This window comes from Ischnura elegans, chromosome 1 (assembly GCF_921293095.1).
Source record: "Ischnura elegans chromosome 1, ioIscEleg1.1, whole genome shotgun sequence".
Taxonomy (NCBI): domain Eukaryota; kingdom Metazoa; phylum Arthropoda; class Insecta; order Odonata; family Coenagrionidae; genus Ischnura; species Ischnura elegans.
In genome coordinates, this window is record NC_060246.1 from 130500760 (window position 1) to 130515623 (window position 14864).

Sequence of the window (14864 nt, forward strand, 5' to 3'; positions counted from 1 at the left end):
TCAAAGTTCTGTGGATTTAAACAGGGCAGAGGACACAGTGCATCCATAAATGATGTCCCAAAAGTCCCACGGTGCTCAAGGCAAGCAAATGATTGCCAATTCTGATAGCAAAATGGCTCTACCAAGAATATACATCATTAGCCTTCTCTAGCTGGGTGGTAGATGATTGAAGGTATGGCACAGTGATTGCCCAAAAGCCAGAGCTATGTAAACCAGCTATTCCACCTTTAACACTACCCTAACTAAAAAATCACAGAATTCAGAATGCCTGTGATAAGAACCTAACTCTCAATAAGGAGCAAGAAGAAAGCATAGAGAAGTCAAGTAAATTGGCACACCAACAATGCCAACAATATCACCAAATAAGTTTCTGCAGAGAGACTGAAAAATTAATCCAACAAATAATTTTAATCTCTTTGTTCAAATAAGAAAGTAAAAATAACATTTACCGAAATTTCTTTATTGTACATTTTGGAATGTGGTATGCCACCGTTAATTGCCATTTTAAGTAGATAAACATCACAATAATCAAAATGATGAAAACAATATTGAATGATGTTCGAAACATAACTGTCATAGACACATTACATGAGATTTCATCAGATAATATGCACTTGGCTCACAAATGCAATAAAAGTTGACAAACTGTGACTAGACAAAAATATAACAAATAGAAATCAACAATGTATGCAGGACTTATTGCTATGAGCATACCATTAATTACGACATACTGCCGTCAGAAACATTTACAAAAATGAAAAAATTACTAAAACAAAACAATGAAGACCAGTTTGTACAATATTATGGAGGAAAAAGTTAGCAACAAATTTAAGGAAAAAAACAGATTAAGGATGTTTTATGACTTTCTGCTTTAACTTGCAGCATCATTTCATCAACCCATTAACTTCATTTAGTCTTTGGCAGGTTAAATCTAACACCCACTTGTGGTGTATATTGCTCATCCAACACTACTTGCTAAGTATATTTCCAATGACCACAGTTTAAATAGCTCACTAGAACACAGTATGAAAATGCTTGATCCTACTAGGGTGCTTCAGATCTTACTTTTCAAACTTCTCTACAGTAATGGCCAGACAATAACAACAACAACAATAACCCAAAAGGTAGTTATTTCACAATTTGAACACACTGTTCAGAATTTCTTAGAATATGAACCAAGCACACATAACTTAATTGAATTTTTCTTTTTTTTTGGCCTACAATATATTTACAGCATTTCCCACACTTGTGAATAATGCTATGACTAGAAAGCACATGACACTCACACCCACACAAACATACAAGCACATGTACATTAACTCAAGCATACAAACTTTCACCCATAATGAAAAAAATGAGAATGGCTGAATTTAACTTGACAAGTGCTTCAAACCTCCTTCAAAACTCAAAGAGTATATAATTGGCTTTCCACTGATGTACCCAAGGAATGACATATTCACAATTCTTATTGGCATGCTATGGGCATGGGGTACACAATTGATCTGTTCTTCAAAATCAAGAGTCATCTTAGGAGGAAGTTTAACAGCACCATCTACATCAAATCCTACAACACATTATTCCTGTACAATCATGAAACATCTTAAAACTCTCCCACATGCTATTCACAAGTGAAATTTTGGCTTGCCGGACTTGGAAGCCATAAATATGATGAAATAATATGGCATTAGATATAACTGTAATGAAGTATGGGTAAGTAGATGTTAATCTTAAGATTTTCATGAAACTGGTCCAGCACTAATAATTACTTGTGAACTGTGGACTCAATCTCTGTGAGATCAATGATTTTAATACACAAATATAGGACCACCTCCTTTCCTATACACAAAAAAATATCCAACATGTAGAATACTGGCCCATTATTTCATGTGCAATATAGTCACAGTGCCTTTTCTTTCAACAAAATAAAATATACAGTATTTTAATCTGTACAGACATCTACATAAGAAAGATATGTTAACATTTATATTGATACATACAAAACAAATGCTCAAATTTACAACATATACTCTGCTAAGAGCACATTGTCTTAGAGTACCATTAGAGATCAGCTATACAAGTGTTTGGTACGTTTACCACTTATGGGCACTAATCTACTGCCTATTCATGCAGCACACAAACTGGAATTCCCTGTGATCATAGACTTTAAAATAAATTTTAAATTTTAATACAAGATAATGTTTGACTTTAATCTCCTAAAATCTCATTATACCCGCCAGCATCATACATTGTAAAACAATCTTCAGATCAAACAGGCCCTTAACATACTCCATAACACTCCCATGGCAGGAAATTTGTAAATAATACCATAAAAGAAAAAATGGAAATGCTGCTGTTCACGTTTACTCATCAAATTAAACTGCAAGAGTGTCTTGCTTTCCTTGCCATATCCTTTGAAGGATAATATGAGAGCTCTAATAAGCTGGTGCCTGAAACTCACCACCAACAGGACCTGAAATGGAAATAGAATTTGACCATAGTTAAATTATTACAAAAGGAAGCGTGAAAAGATTTAAAATTAGCAGACATTTTCAATCACTTGGCCACCCCTACTTAAAACTGAGATTAGAATTGATTAGCTGTTGCAGAAGAAAAATTAAAATGAAGCATAAAAAATATATGAAAAGTCTAATCCTTTAACCATTCACATAAAATAAAAATACAAACTCAAGGTTCTGGAAAATGTTGACCATTTAAAATGTAAAATCCAGAATAATGTGAATGACCGAAAGAAAATGCAACATTAATTGGAGGATAGCTTTGGACTTCATTGCTTTAACTATATCTTTGATATATCCCTTAAATTAATAAATACAGGAAAACTGGCACCTACATTTTGGAAAGGAAACTATTAGCACTTGAAATAATCCAGTTCTTTTTATTTCGACAAAAAATTATGCTTTGGTTAGGTCGATGAGACCAAGTGACAATAAAATTCTAATAAAGGGAGAGATAACTTTCACCAATTATCCAAATGTTAACTTCAAACAGCTGTTTTAAGATATCAAAAGATTTTTTCAGTCTTGCACTTTTCAGCATGCTTCTGGATGTACTATTAAGGGCTGAGTAACAATTCAAGAATTCCAACCAGAAATTGCAGGGAGGAAATAGTAAAGGCCGTTTTACACAGGGCACGGAATTGCGCAGGTTAGAGCTGCATTAATTTCTAAAATGGCGTAGAATTGCACAAATGCATGAATGAAATTAGAACAGGGACTATTTTGCCATCTCGCATCCACGCATTCTCGCATGTGTTCTAGCAGTTCACCGCTTCACGCGATGCAATTTTGATTGCGCCTTCGCACGTACGTCAGATTGTGCAATTCCGTGTACCGTGTAAAACAGCCTTAAGAATCAGCTGTGCAACAAGTTTCATTGGAAATGGACACACATCATACATGGAAGATGTTGATATTTAAGTTCTGGTTACATAGTATAGTAACAAAGACAAATCATTGGCGAAGCATCCAGTCATTTCTGGATTCACCAGTGACTAAACCAAAATAGAAAATATGATTAAGAGTTAACAAAGCTCAGAAAACAAATTAAGGGTACCATGGCAATTGTTCTGTTTTTTTGACAACAGGACACAGAAAAGATAGGAAACAAGCCATTGATTCGCTCTTTATGAAGAATCTCTAAAGGCGGCATTTATGCTGTCTAGTCATCGCTCAGGGCAGCAAATCCCTGCTCATTCGGCTCCAAGCTTGGTGTCTATTGTTAGGCTGGGAGAGCTAAACTTGACCACACTGTGGTTCATTGAGAGTTCAACCCTAGCCAATCAGTAGATAGGCATGAGGGTAATTCAGACCAGTGAAGTACAGTGGAACCCCGATTTATTGTTCCCGCATTCATCGTTCGCCGCTCCTGGTCCCAAATTAAGTTCCATAAAGACATTGTAATTTATTCCCGCATCTATCGTTCACCGAAGTATCGTTTTCCCTCATTGATCGTTCGAAGATCGCGGTCCCGTCGTATAATTTTCCCGCATCCATCGTTTGACAAAAATAAGATGAATTACAACGTGTTGTTTATGGCTAATAACGACAGACACAAAGTTTGAATCTTCCCCAGGAGATTGAAATACGATAGGGAGAAGCTGAGTGCCGTGGGATAGTTACATTATCGCATTTTCCAAGATCCGGTATCCCCCTCCATTCAGCACTCGCCTCTCCCCGTCTGAAGCTTTCCTCTTCTCCGAAATGAAAAAAAAAGTTCCCAGGTCGAGCAGGGATCGTATTACGAAGACCTTAGCTTCGAAAGAAAATATCAAGTTACTCGAGAACAAAAGAAACCTTTTTCACGCTTCCCTCTCACGCTGACTTTTTTTTAGCTGACTCGCTTCAAAGATCCCCACCTCTGGAGGTCAACTGCTGCATGAATCACCGATTAGCCCGAAAGGTGTGTAAAAATGAATTTCGGCAATTGGTATTATATTTTTATTAGATTGAGATATTAGTGATTTGCACGTAATTAAAAAAAGAATGATACCAAACACAATGTATTTCTAACGTTATTTAACCATTTTAAGCAAGGAAATAGTTGGAATAATACGATGGTGATTTCTGGCGAATATCGATATCCTCGCAGCTGATAGTGAGCTTCACAGCAGTTGATGCGGATTTTTTTTCGAAAACAGGGCGTCTGGTTACAATTTACGAGTTACGCTACAAGTCTCAGTTGTCTGAGGTGCTAACGAAGCGATGTCTTCTCAGGATATTTTGTTTCTCCCTACTAGCAATCTGAATTCATCTGCTCATCTAGAGCTACGCGACTTATTGTTAGAAATGAGTGGGTAAGTTGCCTTCTCTGTAGGATAAAAAATTTGCGCAGTCTTATGGTCATGCTTCACCTTTTGCAATAAGCTCTGCTTACACCGTACACGATAGCATTAGTGCCGAATTTCACCTCATACGAGTGGTTCTCTACTTTCCAGGGTGGGTTGACTTAAAACCAGCGAGTGTTTTCCGTGTGGGTTCTATTGAGTCCGGTTTCATTTTTATAAGTTTTATTCTTATTCGTCTTCTGACCATGGCCCTTTCGAAGACACGAGTGAAAACAAGATGTGGTATGAAGCCGAGGATCAGTTGGGCGTGCCGCTGACGATTAACGCCACATTGCCTCAATCATATTAAAATTTAATTGCAAGAAAGGAACATTTCAATTAATAAACTATTTTTGGCCTTCTTGATCCATCTCATAACCAATCACTGCAACGGCAAAATCGGTTGTTTGAGGCATAACACGCACATTTCTCTTGTTAATACGTGTACTTGAAATGGCATTTGATGGATAAGAATTTTTACATCGGACAGAAATGCATAATAGCAGTGAAAATACCGAGTGGAGTGAAGCATTTTTTAGCAAGGTGTTCCTTCAGGATATTTGAAAGAGATATACTCCGAATCAACAATATGACCTAAGTGTTTCGATAAAGGAATAATATTCCTGTAATCAGCTAAAATCTTTTTTAAATCCATTAATGAATGTCATAAATCGCAAAAATCCAGCGTTTCCTGGGACATAGGCAACCCTGACAAACAATCCCGCATTCATCGTTTTCCTGCATTCATCGTTTTTTTCATCCATCCCCCTGAAAAACGATAAATCGAGGTTCCACTGTACTGCACCGCAGCTTGTCAATACACCAGCGTTCCTCTTTGCTGCGCTAAGGCATTGTATCACACTTCCTTGATTTGCTTTCAATTTTTTGAAAATTTGGGTCATCCTTAGGTTGAAATCTCACAGGTAAAAAAAGGCAGTCATCACAACCACTCCTCTCATGCAGACCAAATGCCATGGTATTGAATTTAAGTTATCTGGTGGAATGATACGGCCGTATGAGTATTTTTTGGAATGTCTGCTTAGGAGTAAAATTCTAAAAACTTGGCGTAAGACAGGCATGGCTGCACACAAGTTATACCTTTATCTATCTCACAACTGAATTGGCAAACCAACAGTGGTTAATTGTGCCAGCCAGTATCAACACAGCTAGCATCATTTTTTCCTCTACCTTAAGTGTCAATTCCACTAAATAGAATATTCTTTCTCAAGCATTCCCAGTTCTCAAGCACCCCAAGCACTACTACGTTCATTGATCATTCAATAATAAGCTCCCACATACATATTGCATGACTTGATATGGCTTACAATGATCAAAATGAATTATAACACACTTCTATATAAAAAATCAACCTAAATAACATTCACGAGGTATTTTTCTACATTGAAACATTTTTACATTCCCATGCATCATGGAGATCATGGTTAGGACTTAGATACTTAGCATTAATCCTTAGGAACAATATTAATTTAAAAATTGTGAAATGAAAAGTCTGAAATCCTGCTATATTTATAGCCTCATTTAATCTAGCATGACAGTTTCCTTATGCCTGAATGGATATTTGGATACATCAAGGGCTCTTGCTTCTGTCAAAATCAAGTGTTACATGTATCAAAAACTCAGAGTGCAGGGACATATAGCTTAACCAAGGACCCCTAGGGGAAAAAAAGGTTTGAGGGGGAGCAGAATGCATTGCTACAGCTATAATATAAAAAACCATTAAGGAAAAATACTGAAAAGGGAGCGAGATGGGGCCCCAATACCTGTTACATCTTGATAGTTAAAATATTGAGAGCGTTGAATAATGCAAGAAGAAAGATGGGCAAATCAGGGCAGTGGGTAGAAATAGATTACTCCAAGCTGAAAATGGCAAGGTGATAACATTCGCATGGGTAATGAAATTAATGATTAGACATATGAGAGGAATTCAATTGATTATTTGAAGAAAGGAAAAAGAGTAACGTAAAAAAATACCTAAAACCTCTAAGGCATTAGTGAAACATTCGGGTAAAAGAAGTTTACCATTATCATTCATCAGGACAATGCACATTCCCATAAAAATTGTTTTGGGGCAAGAAAATTGACATTTTTCCACTCTCAACAGCAAGCATATTCATTCTATTCTCCAATTTCATTTACCTCGCCTTTGATTTCTATTAAGAATTCTTATTTTGCCCATTAGCAATCAGTTATAGCCTAACACATACTGTCTATAGCTCATTGCAATTTTAGACTAGCATCTTCCTGTTATGGGATTCTCTATTAATGCTAGTCAACTGACATGAACAGGGTGTGCTTTGTAGTTATGGAACTGCATAAAAAGCAAATGAAAGATAAACCCACTAACAGAAAGAATTACAGCAAAACAGTTAGGACTTTCAACACTAAGCACAAACTCTGATAATCCCTAAAATTATAATTAACGTTAAAACCTATGCATAAGAATAACCATACACATAAGCCTTTAGCTACATAGATTTTCTATCTCATAAGATAGGGTTTATTATTAGGATTACTCATGAATTTAAAGACATTAATAGGCTAAGAAACTTATATATATCATCAGTCCGTCCCATTTTAGAGTATGATTCCATTGTTTGGAACCCACATTTAAAAAATAATATTTATGGCTTAGAAAAAGTTCAAAAGAAATTTTTAAGAATAGTAAATTATTATGCTGGATTTTCAACATGTCCCATATGCAGATGCAATGCAGATATTGAATTTAAATCCACTTCATGTTCGACGAAATCTTGCTGAACTGCTATTCCTATATAATCTATGCAATGGATTTATTATTAACTTTCAATCCCTACTTCAATTAATCCCATTTAATGCCACATTTTCCACCACCAGAAGCACAAAATGATTCCATGTTAAATACTCTAGTAGAAATTTCACTTTTAATTCACCACTAACCCAGGATCCCAGGACTTTATAATTCCCTTATTGGCAATATTGATATTTTAAGCGATAAACATTCCATATTTAAGAAGAAGTGTATTTTATCATTGTCGAATACTGTCTGGCCTCGTGCTATTTGAGCAATATCTTTCGTTTTAATGTAAGTCATATTTTAGTGCTCCTTTTCTCATGTATTATTTTAAGAATATTTTATTAATTATTAAGAGTTATATTGAAAGAAATGTACATGTTCTGTTCTAAATTGGGTATATGCCCATAATAAACATTATTATTATAGGACCCAGTGGTCCCCACCTCTAGATAATGAAAGAAAATGGTAATATTGGCAAAAACCTGAGCAAGTAGATCTTCACAATCAAATAAGACAGTGTAAAGTTGACTGATGCAAAGAAAGCTTTTTACTGGACAAATTGAAAAATGATTGGACCTTAGAGACAACCTACAATAATTATTAGAGTTCTGGTACATTACTGTGGAATGGAGGCAGAGAAGAGGCAATGACACTAATTATTTAATACCAATTGGGAGTAGTTAAAAAGAAAAAAATAATTGAGGAACATACAAGAGTAGCAAGTCATCAAATCCACAGAATAAGTGATGTATCAGTGAAACAGTGGTATAAAAACACTTTAAAATCAAAAGTGATGAATTTTCAACCTTTAGGCTGATTTCCAGAAAATGGAGGCTCTTGGTATCCAGTCCCCTCTGGATAAGATGAGTAAGGGTTTCCACCAGGGACAGCACCAGGGTCAGCCTCGTAGCTAGGGGCAAAAGCAGCCTCAGCACCCTGGCGGAAACGCTGATAAGCAAACCAGGCACATCCAGCCTACAGGAGAGAGCATAACTTTAATATTTAATAATTTATAACCCATGATAAATGTTACAACTGCATCTGAGAAGCGTTACTGGTGAGCTGGTGATATATAAATACAGCTTGTGTGTTTCTAACGAATTCCAGAAGCATTCATTGAAGAGAGGAAGAAGAATCTATCAAATAACAACTACTTGAACTGCAGGGTATTCTTTATTGTGGTATCACAAAATAGGAAATGAAAATTCACTTGCCAGACTTATCAATGTGGAATATACCAAGTGAATTTTCATGTGAGTAGTCAAAAACATAAATTGTTTTCTACAGGGCCGCCTTAAGACACTGTATTTGGTTATGTGATTTAATGTTGTTAGATGAAAATATATTAAGCACGCACGCACAGGGTCAAGATGTCATCATGGACTCACACAGCATAAGGTGATGGAAGGCAACCATCATTTGGTATGGAGTGAGGAAATTTGGGCTGGTAATTTAGGATGTGTCATCAACTCACAAATTTGAAATGAGGTGAATTGAACAAGATGAAGAACAATTGAACAATATAAATTGCTTAATGCATGCATGAAAATAGGATTTCATCATTTGAATTTAAGAGGTTAAAAATTTCTATAGATAAAATTAACACATCAATTAATTTAGGTTTTCTAACTATGGAAAGGTGAAGTCATGACATAACAGATACGCCCGACCTAGGAACCATGAGGAGGTTGGTGACCATTCAAATGATGCCTTAAGTGCAAACAGTCAAATAAATTCATAGAATGGGAAAGAAAAGGATTAGAACACAATACAGAAAAAGGAATAGGACAATGATGCAGTGGTACAAAGAAAAAGCCAGACATCTGAGGGTAAAAATGCTGCTGGATTGGGACTCAAACCCAGACCTTCCCCGTTGCCAGCCGGGTGTACTACCAGGATGCTTAGATTTACCATGATTTCGATGGGAATGTCCATTCCTTCTACTCTTTGACAGCAGCTATTTTCTTTCTCTTACATAAATTGGCATGTAAAAATGCAAATAAAAAATAACATGAATTCGTTTCAGAAAAAAATTCACATGCACCCCCCTATTTTATGATGAGCTCATCATACAATCTGCTCTCATTAGTCTCTTTTTAAAATTTCAAAATTTGCCAATCATTTCAATCTTATTTCATTCAGTCCCTTTAGAATGATACATTAGTAAAGAGACTGTATTTTAGGTATATGAAAATTTAAATACTTGATGTGATATTTAATTAAGAGCTGTCAGCAGGAATAGAGTACAGGTTGGCAAAATAAATGAAGCCAAAAACCATCTCCGAGCACAATTGAACAGTCATTGCATACTCAGTATCACAGGGAGAATCCACCAATAAAAATAAATATATTTTGCCATAAAACAAAATACTCAAAAACAATAGGCCTCTACACACAAACCATGCAAGAAAGCATATGTCAATGCACACACAGCTGAGTACCTGGCATGTTAGCTTTAATGATGCCCTCCTGGACTGACACGAACATGACTAATTCTAACAAAAAACTATTTACCTAATTAAGGCATATGCATATGTATAGTTGAAACAAACTTAGCTCAATGCAAAAGTAAATATGTATTACCATGTAACCTCTAGCCACACAAAAATCAGAATCTCAGGTAATCGCTAATGATGAGACTTAAGGCCAGACAAGGAAGTGTGTTTTAGCACTGTTCAATGATGTTTATGGTTAAGATTGAGGAAAATTTGAATAATATTTGAATACAAAGGAACAAGGCTAAGTTATGGAGAATACATTATATTATTATTAATCATGCTTGAATCCATAAGAATCTGTGAACCTACTGCATTCCAACCATTATGACGGATAGCAATTTGCAGTGATTATTCATTTTCATTTTAAAGGAATTTCTAATAAATTGCTCTCAGATTCCTATTTCATTTGTCTGAATGCTATACTAAAATTAGTAGTGCACAATAAATTAATTTTGAAATTCAATTACTGTAAATGCAAATAACTCTTAAACTAAGTTCAATCCGTCAGATTACAGACATTTATAACTGTTCCTTTGCATAAAACTATTTCTCAAAGACTTTATACTTGATAATACATTTAATTGTGAAAGAATTCATTTTTATTCCATCCCGCACCTCAAGAATTTTCATTTCATTGTTATAGTCAGAAGAATACTAATAGCACAGATTACTCCATGAAAAAGCTCTCATCACATTCTACAAAATCATTGTATATTTAGTTCCGTCACACTATAATACATACCAAATATTCCTACGAGTTAAATAAATAGTAATTATGGTGAAGAATTCATTTCTATTGCCAACCTGTATGGCCACTCGTCAGGATCTAATGATGATTCACCACCTTTCATGGGTAGCATCAATGCAGTCAAGCCGAATTCGAATCGTTCTCATTGAACGATTCGGAGGATTTGATTCTTCCATCGTTTATTTAAATGAATGATTTAGATTCAGTGAACTCGAATTTTCCATCGTTCACTTTGAACAATTTGGATTCGGCTGATTTGAATCACCCATCAAATCATTCATTGTGAACGATTTGAGTGGAAAACGTAGATTATTTCATTTGGATTATGCCCTTGAATCTTCCGTTTTGAAAAATCCATTCATGAATGACACAGCTCTACAGGGGAGAAAGGTTAGGCCAAGAGGGGAGATTGCTAAGGGAGCAAATTAAACACTTTTTCAACAGGATATGCATGTTGAATGACATGCTCCCTTCCCAATCTCCCCTCCTGATATTACCTTTCTCCCCTACCCCCCCTCCCACGATGCAATGCCTTAACAAGGCTCCTCCCCCCCTCATTTCGGACCAATCATCCACTCCTCGCCAGCTCACTCCTTCCTCTGCCATCTTACACCCTCACTGTGAACATAAGGGGCTCGTGGTGAACCATTTGGTCAACTTGATTACGATTACCTAGTAGTTGAAACCCAGGCTTGGAATAATAAAGTTTTGTGGAACATTACAAAGTGAGTTATTTCACACTATGGATAAGTGGTTCCACCAAGTGAAGCCTGAACACTTGATAAATATATTCTTTTTGCCATGGTTGAGATGAAATTACTGTTTTGCATGGCATGCAAGCAAACCACCAAATTCAATAACTTGAACACAAAAAATTGAATTGACATAAAAAATGACCTGTCTTTGGCAGAAAAGGAGCTGAAATATTTTCAATGAAATATGAGCATATGAAGAGTGGATGTCATGTTCTAGGTGGTATCGAAATCCACATTAACCCACCATCAGAAATACAGTAAGATCCTAAACTTTTGCAAATAGATTTTTTCACAAATGATCTTTTAACACATTCAATGTGGGCCCGATTTTCAAGAACGTCATCAGATTCGGCCGATAAAATAAGAAAGAAAATAGAGGGTGGTTTTCGCTCAATAACTTCCGTTCAAACACTACTATTTTCAAAAACGCACACGGGTCGAAAGAGGGAAGCTTGCTGAAGGCCATGCACACGATCGGAAGACTCGAAAGTGGATATTAGTCACATACAGAGGCGGAGAAAGGCCAACCGGCAGAGCATGTCAATTGATATGCTTCGTATTTCGGCTTGGACGGGACCACGTCGATTGACGTGCTCCGTGCTGAATGTGTTAAGATCACATAAGTTGTTATTTTGATGTTTAAAGCCATTTTTAAGGTATAATTTACCATTTCAACACTGGGTAAATTCAACAAAATTTCACATGTAAACTATAACTTAAGAGGTTTCCTATTGAGTTTACCGATCTGGAGTACATTAGGCCATTGGCAGATACTCTTGCAGACGTGACACTGCTCATACCATATGTAATCGGTTACTTAATCCAAATTGAACAATTTAGTCTTTTCAGTCAATCTTTTGACTAACATCAATGTATTTTACAGGCTCAAATAACGAGTCTAGCATTATTGATTAATTAATTGTACAGTAGGGGCAGATTTCAGTGTATAACTACTTTCAATCTGGGACCAATTTTGTTAATAAGGTCCAAAACAAGTATGAAATCAGATCCAAGACACACATTTAGCAAGACAGGCATTGGAACTTACGTTCACAGCAACGGATGGTATTTCAGCTAAGTCCTTTGGAAACACAAAACAGAAAACTCACACTTGCCACAAAGGGAATGACATAGTTTATTGCCAACCCACTAGTTTATCGTTTATTGGGCTGCACCACCTTAAGGAAGCCTTTTGACCCACAAGATATCTTTAAATGTTTCTAAGTAGATTATAATTTAGAAAAATGACAATCATGCAGCAGGTTATCAATTTGGTGAATTATTTACTGAGGTGAGGCTAGAAATATTTCCATGCAATGTGAAACGGAATCATGCAAATTGAAAATTAATAATAACACAACTCCACTCAGAGCCTAAGGCAACCGACTCTGAATGGAGAATCCAAACAATGTCAAAATATAAGATAAATTTTTCGTACCCAAGTGAAAATTGAGAAGAAGGAAAAGGCAATAGCAGCTTGCACATTATTGACTCCATAGTTCCCCTCTGGAGTATCAGAGTTACTCCACTCATTTGTTAGGTAGCAAAACCCAACAAAATATAAGAACGCCCAAAACCCTGAAAATGACACAATAAGCAATGAAATTTATGAAAAGCCGAGCTATTTTGAAAAGGCAACCTAATGTTCATCACCTAAGTATTACTCAAATATGTTATCTATAACTAATAATTCAGCTTATAACGAAAAGTATATTAATATACACTAAAGGCATCGCCATACATTAAAAAAATAAAAATAGAAAACCCAACCTTAAATAAAAATGCCACGTGATGGTAAATGAGGCAACATAAATTCTATGTAAAATAATTTACAGACGAATTAGTCCAAAATACGATGATAAAAATATTTTTAGATTATAGTATGAAATTTGATGCATTAATTGACAACAATATTGAACCCGAAAAATACTTGCGGCTTATAGGCAGGTTAATAAATTAGTCCATCATTGACTAGTAGCGCACATTCATCTCTAGAGAAGCAAATTGTAACTTCTTTGAGTGCAGTAAGCGATACCTTTCGTGTATATATGTAAGTGACCAAAATAACTAATAAATAATATACCTGAAAATCCAAGGTCCAACAACACATAATGCTTCCTAGTTTTCACCGATGACATCTGTTCAAATAAATACTCCCCGACAAGGAATCCTATCGAAGCCAAGAAAGCTATGACACCGATTCCAACTCCATAGTTGCAGGCATTTGCATCTTTGTTATATAAGCAAACTTCCCTATCTTCGTAAGTATCATATTTGTATCCTTGAGAAGATATACAGCCGAATACGATGATGGAAAATAGCTAAAACGATTCAGAGTACGTAGAAAACATTAACACGAATGAAAATAACCCAAATTTAAATACATGCATTATTGCGACAAAATTTACACACGAATAACAATTTCCAGGTACTACTATGTGTGAATAATAAGTTAAAATCACTAAGAGAATACGCCCTCATTTTGCAAATCCATTCTGGAGCAAATTATTACAGTATCACATTTAAATGTCCTCTCAAACTACTAAACAGTGCCAACAAACAGAAGTTACTGCATTTGGCGGCAATACAAGAATTAATTCACTACATTAACTAAATAATGAAGTTAAAAATCAATAGAATACGATAGTCTCATCTTTAAGATTCAGGTGAATCATGGCGGACAAATGTCAAAATCGATGCACCCGTGAAACCGACGGGATAGCAAAGTACCGGTTATTTTATCACCATATACAATTATAAGATAGATATTAACTCACTAAACATAATGCCCTTAGTATGACTTGAGGTCGTTGGATGAATTGCAAAGGATCGAAAGGAGTTCCTGCTTTTCCACCTCCGTACGCTCCTCCGGCCTCCATCTTTGCACTACTTCTGTGGTCAATAATGAAACTGTGAGGCGTATTCAAGTGAAAATTGATGTTCATCTATTAATGTAATAAATCGATTTAATTATCCAGTGAAAAATACTTTTTAAATTAAAAAAGCCTATATATCACAAAAATGGGGAATATAACTCAATTATTATTGATATAAGTTACTGGCACGGAAAAACATCAAATACATGACGTCAGGTTTTTTATCACCGTAAAACATGAAAAATCATCGGTATTTTTGATTAATCATCACTTTTAAAAGCATATTAATTAATATATTTTCTCATAAATAGGCAAAACCATTATTCTTCGATAATTTGGATAATATTTTC

At 35.6% G+C, this 14864-nt stretch overlaps 1 protein-coding gene across 1 annotated transcript; it reads right to left on the minus strand.

Moving 5' to 3' along the window:
• Nucleotides 1–439: 439 nt before the first annotated feature.
• LOC124169769 (synaptogyrin) lies at nt 440–14548 on the minus strand. The gene is made up of 5 exons (XM_046548497.1): nt 14416–14548; nt 13722–13959; nt 13077–13216; nt 8444–8612; nt 440–2470 (listed from the first exon to the last, which is right to left on the minus strand). Exons 1-5 carry the CDS (start codon nt 14515–14517, stop codon nt 2433–2435), a joined length of 687 nt encoding a protein of 228 aa, XP_046404453.1. The 5' UTR covers nt 14518–14548; the 3' UTR covers nt 440–2432.
• Between the last annotated feature and the right edge of the window lie 316 nt (nt 14549–14864).

Bases quoted from the DNA above. Each gene is read 5' to 3' on its own strand.
- LOC124169769 (XM_046548497.1), bottom strand. From the start codon at position 14,517: ATGGAGGCCGGAGGAGCGTACGGAGGTGGAAAAGCAGGAACTCCTTTC. The intron at 13,960-14,415 runs GTGAGTTAATAT...GAATCGTTTTAG, and splicing joins TACTAAGGGCATTATGTTTA to CTATTTTCCATCATCGTATT. The intron at 13,217-13,721 runs GTATATTATTTA...TGTCATTTTCAG, and splicing joins GTTGGACCTTGGATTTTCAG to GGTTTTGGGCGTTCTTATAT.